Source organism: Chiloscyllium punctatum, chromosome 45 (genome assembly GCF_047496795.1).
Source record: "Chiloscyllium punctatum isolate Juve2018m chromosome 45, sChiPun1.3, whole genome shotgun sequence".
Taxonomy (NCBI): Eukaryota; Metazoa; Chordata; class Chondrichthyes; order Orectolobiformes; family Hemiscylliidae; genus Chiloscyllium; species Chiloscyllium punctatum.
In genome coordinates this window covers 50,899,367-50,914,606 of record NC_092783.1, presented here as the reverse complement: position 1 = coordinate 50,914,606, position 15,240 = coordinate 50,899,367, and the positions used below count along the sequence as shown (strand labels likewise).

Below are 15,240 nucleotides of genomic sequence, written 5' to 3'. Positions count from 1 at the left end.
GATGTTGCCTGGTATGGAGGGGAGGTCTTACGAGGAAAGGCTGAGGGACTTGAGGCTGTTTTCATTAGAGAGAAGAAGGTTGCGATGTGACATAATAGAGACATATAAGATAATCAGAGGGTTAGATAGGGTGGACAGGGAGAGCCTTTTTCCAAGTATGTTGACGGCGAGCAGGAGGGGGCATAGCTTTAAATTGAGGGGTGATAAATATAGGACAGATGTCAGAGGTAGTTTCTTTACTCAGGGAGTATTAAGGATATGGAATGCTTTGCCTGCAATGGTAGTAGATTCACCAACTTTAAGTGCATTTAAGTCATCATTGGACAAACATATGGACGTACATGGAATATTGTAGGTTAGATGGGCTTCAGATCGGTATGACTGGTTGGCGCAACATTGAGGCCAACCTGTACTGTGCTGTAATGTTCTATGTTCTATGTTCAAAGGGCTTTTTGTTTTGTAGACTGAAAGCTGAAGACGTGAGGAGAATGGGGGTGGCAGGACTAATGGGGGACCCTGGTGATAAATGGAACATCTACAGCCCATTTTGTCAAGATACAAAGATGGAGAGATCACAGATAATTGGTGACAGAATTATAAATATCTCTGACATACATACAACTTTGTCTCATCGATAATAAACTGCAAAAAGATTGGTTGACAACAGTATGACCCAGGTTTGTGACCAGTGATGACGAGAGATGGCACCAAAGAACACTGCCCACCTTGATATTGTGACCCTGTGCAATTAGCTTTCCCCATTACAGTATCAGTTTCATTGGGTGCCAACTTAAGAGAATTTACAGAATCCAGGAGAAGTGAAATTAACAAGCAGACTGAGCACTAAAGAATTCCCACCGACAGGAAACCAGGAAGTGAAAGGATTGTCCTTCAGTTTTTAATCATTTTACTGGGAGTGAAATAAAACATTGGGATATTCACCCAAGATTAATGTCAAAGTTGAAATATTACAAAGGAAGTGTAAAAATAATTAAAAACCTATGTGTTTTTTTCGCAGATTGGAAGGAAAATTCCAAGTCTTGGCCACTGCAGTCTAGTTGTTGAAAGTGTTCCTGCACTGCTGTTAGCAAGTGACTTTAATATTTTGATTTGACAATAAGAAGGAATGGCAGCATGTGTCAATGTGAATTTGCTGTGACTTGGATGGTCTTTTTGCAGGTCATTGTATTCTCTTTCATCTGCTATCCCTGTTACTCTCGTGGGTGGAAGTTGCCAGTTTGAAAGGTACTAAACAACTTGAAGAAGCCTTGGTGAATTGCTGCAATTAAAACGCCTCACTGGTATAGTGCACTGCCAGTCAAGCCCTCATATTCCTCGAGTGGTTGCAAAATACATTTTATAAAAGCACTCAAACTTCCCTAGTGTACCTGTCTCTTTAGACCCAGGTTTGCAGAAAGCATGGACAAGGTTTCTGCGCTGGACAAGGCTTACTATACATTGCAAATAATCAGATTTTAGTTTTCTGTGTAAACAATTATGAACTATCAGCACATAACTCTATTAAAGTTCAAACTCCTTATAGATCCCCTCCTACACGCACTTGCAAATAGACATAGACAGACAGAAAAAAAGCATTGGTATTATGGGTGGAGGAAATCAACTCGAAGGGCTTTTGCCCGAAATGTCGATTTCAAAGCTACTTGGATGCTGCCTGAACTGCTGTGCTCTTCCAGCACCACTAATCCAGATTATAGGTGGAGGAGAAAACTGGGAAGGCAATTCAACGGCCCCTATCCATAGATGTGACTGAGATGATCCCTTTGGCTTGTGCTCCTCGGCTCTCCTCTCCAACAGCTTTTATTACTTTCAGGAGCCACACAGCGACTGGTTCACAGCTTATACATTCTCTAACTTAATGGCTAAAAGCAACAACTTACAACAACTGGTGAGGGAAAATAAACTGACTTCCCTCAGGCCCTAGGTGTTTTTTTTAACTGCAGAGTGAAAGACACCACCTTCTTTTCTGGAGGTCTGACAACTTTTGGCTGTCATACTCCAACATTGTATGATTGTCTTCCAGGTACCTGAACAGTTGTTGGCAGGCAGAAGGACTTTGTCATCAACATCTGGTTACTATTTCACAGACTGATCAGCGACTTGCTGCCAGCCAAATCTCATTTCGTACACACTCTCCAGCTCCGGTTCATCTGCAACTAAACCTCCTCCACAGGTTGAACAAACAACAGTGTAAACAGATCTTTCATTGAGTGTTGGTTGCTTGCCTTTAAAAAGTACAGCAATCCCCTTCTACAGTCACTAGTTCTTTCGGGCAATTCTTCTCCTATTTTAGTTCACACTCACAAATACAGAAAAAATAAGACATGGTCTTAGTAAGAGCAATTTGTACAAAGCACACAATGCAGCCATGGTGCCCTGGTGGTAAAGCATGTGGCTGCAATGGCATTTGGCTCATCTATTTATTACATCCACACTTTCCAAAATTTATAAATTATTCCTCTTAAAGAGGAACTATAGTAATAAAACACACTAACTTGAATAATTTTGGCCCATGCATAACATAAAAGAGGATCTGAAACCATCTATAACCCAATTCAATGTCTGATTTTAAACAGCTACTTATTGGAGCTTGCAATGTCCTTGTTCATATTTTCTTGTTCATGTTTTCTTGTTGGCACCAACATAATAAGAAGTTTGGGCCAAATGGCTATTCCTTTGGTGCCTGTCAAAACAGTCAACTGACCATTTGTAAATAACCTCAATGTCATCCAGATATTAATGAATTGCTTATCAGCCTCTGAGGCCATATGCTCAAATGGAAACATCCCAAGTAATACCCCAAATCGTATTCCAAGGGTTTGTAAACAGAGTTTTGATTTCTTTATCACTTGTAACTGCATTAATAATTATCGCTGGCATTTAATAATGCGATAAATTATTATTTTGAAGTTTGGTGTTACTTTAATCCAAAGCCATATCTGTTTTTCCAACAAGGTCATCATGTTTGATATCGACCAATTATGGAAAAGTTCATAATGGCCTGATCTATTATCCAATTCTACAGACAATGGAAAGGATTGACTGCGAGCACTATAAAAGCAGCAACAATTAGAATCCATTCGCAGGCCCATCTGACATTTTCCTTTCAGTGTCATTCGACTACAACAAAGGACAAAGATGAAGTGGCTGCTCATTGCACTCGCTTGTATTCAGCTCTCTGAGTGCGTGATCAGGTAAGACCTAGTGATCGGAGTCTTGTTTTCGATGATAAGGTATGTTTTGATTGTGTTTCCTCACAGCTGAAAGGCACAATATCACCAAAATGTGTTTATTTTACCCTGAATGATTTCGTTCTGACTCTTTCTTCTTCCATTAGGAACATTGGAACAGGAGAAGGTCAGTGAATCCCTTAAGCCATTTCTGCCTGTTAATGAGATAGAGTCAGATATATGTCCCTTAATGCCTTTAAAAAATAAAAGATAATCAATCTCAAATTTAAAATGTTCAGTTTATACGTAGCATCAATTATTATTTCTGAATACATCCCAAACTTCCATTATTCTTTGAGCGCAGAAGTGTTTCCTAATTTCTTTCCTGAAAAGCTTTAATCTTATTTTTAGACTAGTCCCCAATCCTAGATTCCCCAAAGAAATTGCTTCTGGCTATCTGTTCCTTAATATCTTAAAAATTTCAATCAAATCACTCCTTAATCTTCTTAATTCCAAGGAATGCAGCCTTGCAGGGAGCCATCATGGTGGTTCGGTGATTAGCACTGCTACCTCAGAGCACCAGGAACCTGAGTTCAATTCCAGCCTTGGGTAACTATCTGCATGAGTTTCTATTGGGTGTCCTAGTTTCCTCCCACAGTACAAAGATGGGTGGATTGGCCATGCCAAATTGCCCATAGTGTAGGTTAGGTGGATTAGCCATAGGCAATATGGGTGGTGAATCTGGGTAGGACATTCCTCAGAGATTCTTTTATTGGGCCGAATGGCCTGTTGCCACACTGTAGGGATTCTATGAAAATATAAAATCTTTGTCTTCTCTTGTATGCTACTTCTGTTTACCAGTCAGTACACAGTGCACAAAATTACATAGTTTATGTGGATGATGTTGAAACATGTAGAGAGATTATTTCACTTAATTTTGAAATACTTACTTCCCAGAAATTTGATCTCCTTTCACTCCTCTTCTTGCAGAGTGAAACTATTTAAGGGTAAATCTATCCGTGATATCTTGGAAGAACGTGGTTTACTTGAGGACTTTTTAAAGGAAAACACCTACAATCTGTATTCAAAGTACCTGGGACCATTCCAGACGGACTCATTAGCTGCGAAAGAACCACTAATAAACTACCTGGATGTAAGTAATCCACCATAGTTTTAAAGGAAAGCAGCAAACAGAGTCAATTGGAGACAGTAACACATTTCAATTGATTTAATTACATTTGACCCTTTATTAACCATACCATATGTATCTGAAATCCAAATAATGGAATCAGTCATATTGCAATGAATATATTTTAGGACAGCAGTATGTGCTGTATTGTTAGAGATGTTGCCTTTTTGATGAGGGTTAACTCAAGCTCTGTCTGCCCTCACAGGTCATAGAGCCATAGAGTCATAGAGATGTACAGCACGGAAACAGACCCTTCGGTCCAACCCGTCCATGCTGACCAGATATCCCAACCCAATCTAGTCACACCTGCCAGCACCCAGCCCATATCCCTCCAAACCCTTCCTCGTCATAACCCAGCCAAATGCCTCTGAAGTGTTGCAATTGTACCAGCCTTCACCACTTCCTCTGGCAGCTCATTCCATTCACGTACCACCCTCTGTGTGAAAAAATTGCTCCTTAGTGCTCTTTTATATCTTTTCCCTCTCACCCTAAACCTATGTCCTCTAGTTCTGGACTCCCCGACCCCAGGGAAAAGACTTGTCTATTTACCCTATCCATGCCCCTCATAATTTTGTAAACCTCTATAAGGTCACCCCCTCAGCTTCCGACGCTCCAGGAAATTTTAAAAAATTCCAAAGAACTTTTCAAAGCAAAACAAGATACTTCTCCATAGTATTTCTGCCAATGCTTCTGCATCCTCAATCAACATTACTAAGTAAAAATTACCTGATTGTTATCTCATTGCAGTTTGCTTGGAGCATGTTATTAGATGATTGGCTGTCAGGTGATTCCAAAATTCAATAAAGCAGTTTATTAGTTGTTAAATACTTCAGGATGTCCCAGGGTAGTAGAACTTACTATATAAATAAAAGAACTTTCTATTTTCTCATAAGAAAGTCTCAGAAAAGGTATTTCATTCCATGAAGAAGTTATAAAAAGAAAACTTATGTAGTTTCAGGGTTCCAAATGAGGTTTACAACAGCCACTCAGCATTCCTATTCTTATCATCACAAATACTGATTTGCTCCCATTTCTCAGGTCACAGGTTACATTAAGCTGCTGCGAGATGTAGTATCTTAGTTAAGTATTTGGAAAACTTCTAATTAAACTTCAATGGCAGTAAAATCTGGTGTGTTGCAACAGAGCTGCTAGGCTTGTTCCAGTTATGCTTAGATTCAGTTCAAGCCCTAAGTTAAACTTCTAGGAAACCAAACACAGCTCCATAAACATACCTGATTCGTAAAATACATTCACCGTAATCACTGGCTAAGAACCAGGTGTATCTCCAATTTTACATCTTTCTTTCAATTTCCTGACAGCTGTCATACTTTGGAACGATCAGCATTGGGACTCCACCTCAGAGTTTCATCGTTATCTTCGATACTGGCTCTTCAAACCTTTGGGTTCCCTCAGGTTACTGTACCAGTGCAGCATGCAGTAAGTAAATATAGACAAACAGTATCAATTCTCACAAAGATATACAGAAGTTTGAGGTGACAGTTATTCTTCTTAACTTAATATGGTTGATTCTCATGCCATAATCTAATTGTTCAGCTCTAAACTCATACTTAGAGCACTGTCACAAAATGCTGTATAAGTGAAACACCTGGCTTTCCTTAGCTTTTGATTGACTAGGAGTAGATCATATTTGAAAGAAGCTTGGTGCTGAGCTGATTCTGAATCCGACTCTGCATGTTACACATTAAGTCCATGCTAGTCAGTAATCTAAAGCAGAAAGTCCAATATCTTTTATTTCCCAGGTATATTGGATCCATCACTTATTGGATATGTCATCAATATCTCTATCAAACAGGGAGATAGTCGTGGAACATAAATAAATTCCATAGACTCCCAAGGTTTTATTTCCCATGAATCGAACTGGACAACACAAAGACTTATCGCTATATGGGAACTGCCTCCAGAAAAAGAAACCTGGAGCCGACATACCTGTCGGTTCATTTTAAATATTGAAGCAGAGAGTGAAAATGTGTTCTTACAACAGCCCAGTAGTTTTATAGTCACTATTATCAAATCCACATTTTAATAATAGAGTCATAGAGTGGTAGAGTTATACAGCATGGAAACAGACCCTTAAATTCCTAAACTGCGGTGGTGGGATTTGATCACTAATGTTAACACCAGTCCAGGCCAATTTGTTGCTCATTGAAGTGAACAGTCTAATCTAATGAAAATAATTGTCTAAAATGTGCTCTGCTGGCAGACGATCATCGCAAGTTTAATCCACAAGCCTCCTCAACATTCCAGCTTTCAAACAAGTATGTTTCCATTCGATATGGGACAGGCAGCATGACTGGCGTATTGGGATATGATACAGTCAGAGTAAGTCACATGAGTTGATCTTCTGTCTGATGGATTCGGGTTCTAAAGTGAAGGGCAGTGCTACAGATTGTGGCTGGCCAAGGCACTATGCAATTCAAGAACAACTGTCTCTCCTTTACATTCCATTATCCTTGAGATAAAGGCTAGCATTCCATTCACTTTTATCATTCATGTTTGTACCTGTTCATTGACTTTAAATGATCTATGCATTTGGACTCTAAAGTCGCTTTCCTCTCCACCATTCCTAATGTCTTGGCATTTGACTATGGTGTATCTTCCTTCTGGCCACAGAGGATGATCTCACATATGCCCACATTGAACTCTTCATTTTCCTTTGCAATATTGTGCAGCCATCTACACGACTCACTGTTCTTCCTACCATCATGTCAACTGCACTTGACACATTCATCTAGGTTACAAATAACTCTGCTGAAATGCTGAAGCTCCAGTTCAGAACTCTAGCAACACTACTTGTCACATTCCACCAGTCTGCATCTTGCCATCACCCACAGGCTCTTACTTCTACCTCCCAACCAATTTCTAACCAAAGCCAAACGCCCACCTTCAAAGTGCGTTCCCACATTTGCTAATATTCATCTTATGGAGCCTTTTCCAATGCCCTTTGGCTGTCCAGATATATGGCATCCATAGGCACTCCTTATCTAAATTTGCAAAGTCTTATCAGATCAAAAGGCTGCTGTCTCATTATAGAGAGAGTGGGTCACTACCCCTCAGGCAAGGGGTATAGTTGAGAAGGAAAACCCGTCATGGTAACTTCAGCCAGTGCAGGACTTGTCCCCATTACACAGCATCACAAACCAGCCATCCAGCCAACTGTGCTAACCAACATCAATCCTTATCTACCTTATTACCGACCACTTCAAAAGTATCAACTATCTTTAATAAAGTCATGATGGCTCTGTCTGATCAGTTCAACATGCTGGGTTACTGTTGTGAGAAACTCAAGTGGTAATTAAATACACCTCAAAAGGAACTCATAGTCTATAAAACATCAGGGATGTCTGACCAATCTGCAAAAAAGCAACACAAAAATAAGTTTCTTCTTTTTTTCTTTCATTTACAAATATTGAAGAATCCACTTTTTTTGTAAGAAATCCATAAGAACTTTCCAGGGAAGAGTGGGGCACCAGATGAGGATTGAGTATTTCAGTACAAGCTCAAGGACAGGAGAATCCGTGTCCAAAAGATCAGGAGTTCTAAGCACTATCTTTCAATTTCCAATTTCCTATTATGTGGGAAAATTGCCAAATGCTGATTTCATTCCTTCCTCCTCGTCTGGAGAAAAAGGTGGTGTTCTGGAAAAATGTTTTAAAAGGCAATTTATTTCTTCAGTAGCTTTGAAACCACTGAGTCCTATTTGGAGGCCTCAGTGCTTCAGCTCACTGGGTCCATATACGCATCCATCAATAAACCAGGCCCTAACCGAGGTCAAAAACAGAAGTTGCTGGAAAAGCTCAGCAGGTCTGACAGCATTTGTGGAGAGCAATTAGTGTCAACGTTTCTGGTTGAGTGACCCCTCCTCATGCCCAAGGAATTCAACCAGGAGCTTCTTGAGAATTCAATCTATATCCCAGTCTTCACAGTCAGGAAGATAGTCACCTATCAAAAGGCTAATGCACATCCTATAACTTACAAGGGCAATTAAGGGCAACAGAGACCACTGAATTGGCAGAAACCCGGTTTGTGTTCATTTTTAACAGCCTCATGTTACCTGATAGATGCATAGTTACTTGAAAGATAAGTAAAGGAATTACTTACACAGCAACCTCAGGGCTGACTTGGGACTTACTTTTGAAGAGTAAAGGAATTACGGGTTATGGTGAGCAGGCAGATAGGTGGAACTGTGTCCATGAAAAGATCAGCCATGAACTTATTGAATGGCGGAGCAGGCTGGATGGGCCAGATGGCCTACTCTTGCTCCTAGTTCTTATATTCTTATGTTGACTTCCTTACCGTGTGACCTATTGTAGATATTTAAACTGATTTTGCTTTGGTCAGGTATCCAGCATTGGTATCACCCACCAGGAGTTTGGTTTGAGTACAAGTGAGCCAGGAACTTCCCTTTACTATGCTAAGTTTGATGGAATTCTGGGATTAGCATATCCAAACATTGCTGCATCGGCTGCCACCACTGTCTTCGATAACATGATGTCTGAACATCTAGTGACGCAGCCACTGTTCGCTTTTTACCTGACCAGGTGAGTTTTTTTTCCCGACACTCGTAACTTGCAAGTCAACCTTATCATATTGTCGAATGGTATCTGTACAAAATGTGCCTTCTCTTTGAGCTCAATGCCATTTGATTTTTTTTGGCATAATAGAGCAAGTGTTGGGAAATTAAGCACGATAAAGACAGGAGGTCAACACTCAAATCCCCACGCCATGTGCGGTGGAGCAATGTTTCTTCCAGCTCCCCCAGCTCATCTGTCAAGGAGGTTTGGCCCTGACCACTCAATGCATTTAAAGAATGATGGAGGACAGGATGAAGGAGACCAGCCAATGTCTCCATATTCTTTTTGAGGTACTGAAAACCATAGCGAACCAGCATGTGATAGCAGGGGGAATCACAGAGTCACAGGAATGTTATCACGCAGGAGGAGGCCATTCAGCCTATCATGCCTGTACCACTTTTATTACCTCATGCCAATCTCCTGCCTTTTCCCCATATCTTTGCACACAGGGAAGAAGGAAGAAGTTACTAATAACTCTATTGCGATGGCATGGGCTAACAATGAACACTTCTACCTCTCTTTGGGTGCTATACTTTTCTTTTGGGAGGATAAATAGTTCACAGAAAGCTTCTCTTCTAAAATAATATTTTGTGTACCTGGGGTGCTGTTGCCTCCTTTAGGAATCGCCTTCTGTTCTCTCCCAGTTTCCTTTTGGGAACCCTTTCGGGAGCTCACCCTTCTACCTTAGGTAATGGCCATCCCTTAGAGGAAAATGCAACCCTATAGACATTGCTGCTTGACACTTTATGCCATTTCTTGAGGTTCTCAGTGTAAATGTACAGAATCAACGCAGCACAGAAAGAGATCTGTCAGCCCAAATGTGTTTGTGTAATTCTTTGGAAGAAGTATCTCCTGAGTCTCACCGCCCATGCCCCCTCTCCATTATCCTAGAATTGCTTTTCTCCCATTATCAGGTACATTGTTGAGTCTATTTCCATCTCTTGTCCCAGCAGTGCATTCCAGATCACAGCAACAAAGGAAATAAATCTAACTAGATCATGATCACAAGACAAATGAAAAGGAGCTTGAAATCACAAGAGCAAAAAGAACTCTAAGCAGTGACACCCAGAAAAGATTTGAGAAAAAAGAGAATGATCTCATTGAAACATATCGGATTCTGAAGGGGCTTGATAGGGTAAATGCTGAGAGGATGTTTCCCCTCACTGGAAAGTCAAGGACCAGAGGGCATAGTCCCAGAATAAAGAATAATACTAGAAAGGTAGAGGTATATGCCATCACAACAGAGGTTTTAGGAGCTCCCTCCTTCTTCCCTGTGTGCAGAGATATGGGGAAAAGACAGGAGATTGGCATGAGGTAATAATACAGGTGTTGGCATGAACAAAATTTAAGACTGAGATGAGGAGGAATTTCTTCTCTTGGCGGGTTGTGAGTCTTTGGAACTCCTTGCTTTAGAAAACTATAGGGACAGAGTCCTTGTGTATATTAAAGGCTGAGATAGATAGATTTTTGATCAGTCGGGGAATCAAGGGTTATGGGGAAAATCCAGGAAAGTGGGCAAGAGGAGTGTCAGATCAGCCATGATCCTATTGAGTGGCAGACTGGCTCCTCCTGTCCCTGTTTCTTCTGACCTTAAGAACTTAAGACAGTCACATATGATATGAGAATTGGTTTAGCTCAGTTGGCTGGCTTGTAGGGCAGTGTGCTATTAATAGCATGGGTTCAATTCCCATCACTGGTTTGAGGTTACCATGAAAGACTCTCCTTCTCAACCTCTTCCCTTACCTGAGGTCTGGTGGGCCTCAGGTTAAATTGCCACGAATCACTTCGCTCCAATAAGAGAGAGCAGCCCCTCTGGTTTGGTAAGACTACACAACAACATACATGATGCACCATGTCAGCCGATCTCCTAACAGGAGTAGATGTAAGCAACACCAGATCACAATCCACATGTGAATTTATATGCTTCTGTTGTAGGATCTCACACAGCTCTGTCATTTTCATTCTCTCTAATATTTACAGCAATTATATCAGCATGTTAGTAATGACTTTTAACTACATATTTGACAAAGAGGCCAATATGATGTGATCTTGAAAAGACTAGGTGATGGTAAGCACTTCCAGATTAATTTTTTTTTAACTCATGGCTTACAGGCAGGATGGTCAGTCTGGAAGTGAAGTTGTATTTGGTGGAGTCGATCCAAACCATTACACAGGTGAAATTAACTGGGTTCCTGTAACTCAGGAAGGATACTGGCAAATCCTGGTGGACAGGTAAGTGAATGTCCAAAATGTTACATGTTATAAACTGAATTCAACTACAAAGATGTATATTGATTATAAGCAGATTAAACAGTGCACAACTTTTCCCTGGTAGTTGAACGTTACAGCAGTGGGAAAGAAAATATGTAAGGGACTAGTGGGGAAATATATAATTCAGAGTTATAGTGAGATTCAGAGTAAGGACAGTTCATGTGGCCTGCTATTTCTATTAAATTTTGCTGTTGCAAACATCCATGCCATGCTTCCTGATCATCTTTGACATCATGAATAGATCAATATCTCTAAAACTCTGACCAATTCCCCAATATATATGATCCAGTTCCTTATAAAGACAACATGCTCCATAAATCTTGGATCTGCTTAAACACAAATTAGCAATTGCACTTGTAAAACACATTTAACTTGCTTCTAAAACACTGTAAGAATTAAGCAATTAATGAAACAAGGACTTGGGGAGTGATGAGAGGGAAGTAACCCAAGATGTAGTTAAGGATTTGAGTTTTGAGGAGACTCCTCAATGTGAAGCAAGTCTTAACCAGAATCCTTAGCAGGCATCAATGGAAAACATAGACTGTGTGTGGATGAGAAACTAAGATGAGAGTGTATGCCATTAAATAGTGCTGGGGAAGGGTTAGATAGTGTAGGGAAGGCCATGCATTTGGAATAAACATGAGAAGGAAGGCTTTGAAGCCAATCTGAACGATGACAGAAAGTCAAATCCAAAAGAGAGAATCAACATTAATCTGGTTGAACCTGACAAAACCCCTTAAGAAAAAAATATTGAGCATTTGAAAAAAGTACTAAAAATAGAGCAGCAGTATCCACATATTCAAAAGTACAATCTAAGTTATATATTTGTGTTATGTTATATATTTGTGCTATAATGTATATTTACTAACACAACAATGGCAAAATTAGAATTGCCACAGTGTGAAACCAGGCTACTGGGCCCATTGAGTCCACAGCCCCTCCCAAAGGGGCCCATCCGGACACACCCCTTACCCTGCCTTTGCCATGGTGAATCGACCTAACCTACATATTTCTGGACACCACGGGCAATTTAGTAAGGCCAATCCGCAAAACCTGGACATCTTTGGACTGTTAGAGGAAACCAGAGCACCCAGGGGAAACCCACACAGGCACGGGCAGAACGTGCAAACTCCACACAGTCAGTCACCCAAACGTGGAGTCAAATCCAGGTCCTTGGTGCTGAGAGGTAGCAGTGCTAACCATGAGCCACCGTGCCACTCCTTGAATTCGGAAACTACATACATTGATACATGATACAAACACACACACACACATATATATATATCTTTTTTGGCAGTACCTGAGGGTCATGGATGACTTATTTCCACTCTGTGGGGTGGGGGGGATGGCAGAGGAGGGAGGGATGGAGAAGGACGACTCTACTGTAGCTGAATATTCCCATCCTGGAACCTCAGGCTCTGCCCTGTGTGGGACAGGCGCTGTTTGAGAAGGCAGGTGGGTGGGCACAGTATGGATTCTGTGCACTCTTTCCACTGATTGCCCTTGAACATCCATGTGCTCCACTCGATCATGCTCTGAGTGGTTAGCACCTACACGGATGCCTCTTCTCCAGTTTGCGCATTTGTGAACAAGTGTAGCAGATATATGATATGTAATGTGAAGAGTTGTGATTGATCTTTCTAAAACAGACATGTAACTAGCAATGCCCTTTGCCTTCCTAGTGTGAAAATCAATGGCCAGATTGTGGCTTGTCACGGAGGCTGTCAGGCTATCGTCGATACTGGAACCTCTCTGATTGTCGGCCCCAGCTCACCCATCCAGACAATTCAGAACATGATTGGTGCACGTTTAGAATCTTATTACATGGTAATCTGCATTGTACTTTATTCTAGAAAATGAATTATTTCCTCTTAATGGACACAGGTTCCTTAAGAGATTCAGATGCATTTGTATTTTACATTGTTGCCAAAATAAATGAAAATCTCAGATAACTGATCATTCCATTTGAACATAAATAAGATTGGCTTCCCAATCATATTGATGATTAGCTTCCCAGTCAGACAATACCACTGTTAACCTTGTGTTTCTCTGTCCTGCAGTATGTTGTGGACTGTAGAATGTTGCCCAGTATGCCTTATGTGACGTTCACCATCAACGGAATTGACTACCCTCTTTCTCCATCTGCTTATGTGCTCCAGGTATGCTTCAACACTTAGATGATCCGAATGAGCGTACCATTATCTGAAGGTTGCTGGGTTGTGGATGTTCTCAGTCTAGTGGCTGCAACCCAGATTTTACAGTGACCCTTAACATCAGCCAAACCAGCTTCCAGCTCTCAGGAACTGTGTGGTTTGAATCTCAGTGCATCTCAAATGCTTAATCCGTCCATAAACGAAGTATAAATTTTTATTGACCTCCTGTACGAATGAAAGCTAGAAGAAATTACAATTTTTGTGCAACTTTGTTTAATTCTTGCTTTCAACTAACATTTGTTGAGGCACAAGAGTTAGTTCAGGCACAAGACTGGGAGGTTTGTGTAAAGGAAGAGGCTGGATAAGCTAGAACTCTTCTCCCTGGAGCATCGGAGTCTGAGAAGTGACCTTATAGAGATTTATAAAATCAAGAGGGGCATGGATATGGTGAATAGCCATAATAATTTTCCCAGGATAAAGGAGTCCAAAACTAAAGGCATATGTTTAAGGTGAGAGGGGACAGATTTAAAGGGACCTGCAAGCCAACTTTTTTTGTGCTGACAGTAGTGTGTGTATGGAACAAGCTGCCAGAGAAAGTGGTAGAGACAGGTACAATTACAGCATTTAACAGGCATTTGCACAGGTAATTGGATATGAAAGGTTTAGAGGGATATGGGCCAAACACAGGCAAATAGGACAAGGTCAATTTAGAAAACTGCTCTGCATGGGTGAGTTGAGCCCAAAGGTCTGTTTCTGTGCTGTATGACTTTATAACTCTAAGTCTGCAAGTAACAGTCTGAATCTATAACTGCAGTTCAGTGGGTATTTGCTGCCCTGAGGTATCCCTCAAGTCTTTCTTAAAGCGTAATCAGGACTGAAAATGTGGATGAAATTATTCAACAACGTGAGTTACCACAGTTAAGGTCAATTCTTAACTACTCACTTCCCCAGCTAACACTCCACCCACCATGGGAAAACTGAGCTGGAAATGCCTGGTAATAAACACAGAGCAGGATAAAGTCAGGGAGAACCTTGAGCAGAGAAGCAATCCAACAATGAGTGATAGTCTTTGAAGTGTGCAGATCAAATACGTTTGTATGTAATACAACACAATACTAAAACAAGTGCTTTCTTAGAAGCAAACTAGGATAGGACAATGTATTGATTTGCTCTCTATTACTTCCCTTGCAGAGAAATATCAACGGTGCAGAAAGTTGCATGAGTGGATTTAGCAGCATGGCTCTTTCTGACTCTGAACACCTCTGGGTTCTTGGGGATGTCTTCATTGGTGTCTACTATTCCATTTTTGACCGCGGAACCAACCGAGTGGGCCTAGCCAGGGCCGTCTAATGTCTTCCTTCGTGACGTCGTTTAATTTGCTTTCCCTAACTCTCCCCAAATCACATTTACAAATTTTTCTGACATTACTCACAATTCCCAACTGTAACAGCCAACACATTGGTGGCAGGAATAATTAAAAATATTATCACTAATCATTTCCACCGATATTTTAACTAATAAATCAGGCTGCCTGTTTAATGCTGAATTTAGAGCCATACTTTATGGAATTTTGGAAAGAATTGATGACGAGTTTAAAACAATAAATGTTAAAGTGTTGCAAAGATTTAATAGCTTTGATCTCTTACTTTCTGAACAATAGAGGTGATGGAGGTACACTGCAACTTGTGTTCATACCAGACAAAGGTAGTTAAAGGTAAAGTTTCCATAGTCTCATCAGACCATACAGCCCCTCTCTTATTGGAGAGTGAGAAAGACGATTAGAGGTGGTTTCATCTAAGGGTCACCACACCTCAGGTGAAATGAAAGGTTGAGAAGGAGAATTGCTC

General features: G+C 40.8%; 1 protein-coding gene across 1 annotated transcript; it reads left to right on the top strand.

The window, feature by feature from the left end:
• The first annotated feature begins 3,115 nt into the window (after window positions 1–3,115).
• Window positions 3,116–15,017, top strand: LOC140467405 (pepsin A-like). The gene is made up of 9 exons (XM_072563749.1): window positions 3,116–3,212; window positions 4,179–4,341; window positions 5,697–5,814; window positions 6,599–6,717; window positions 8,737–8,936; window positions 11,082–11,201; window positions 12,923–13,067; window positions 13,301–13,399; window positions 14,585–15,017. Exons 1-9 carry the CDS (start codon window positions 3,157–3,159, stop codon window positions 14,741–14,743), a joined length of 1,179 nt encoding a protein of 392 aa, XP_072419850.1. The 5' UTR covers window positions 3,116–3,156; the 3' UTR covers window positions 14,744–15,017.
• The last annotated feature ends 223 nt before the right edge of the window (window positions 15,018–15,240 follow it).

What these genes read in the sequence shown, in the direction of transcription:
- LOC140467405 (XM_072563749.1), top strand. Translation starts at nt 3,157, where the DNA reads ATGAAGTGGCTGCTCATTGCACTCGCTTGTATTCAGCTCTCTGAGTGC. An exon ending in CTGTACCAGTGCAGCATGCA is followed by an intron (nt 5,815 to 6,598) that starts GTAAGTAAATAT and finishes CTCTGCTGGCAG; the next exon opens with ACGATCATCGCAAGTTTAAT. An exon ending in TGGCAAATCCTGGTGGACAG is followed by an intron (nt 11,202 to 12,922) that starts GTAAGTGAATGT and finishes TTGCCTTCCTAG; the next exon opens with TGTGAAAATCAATGGCCAGA.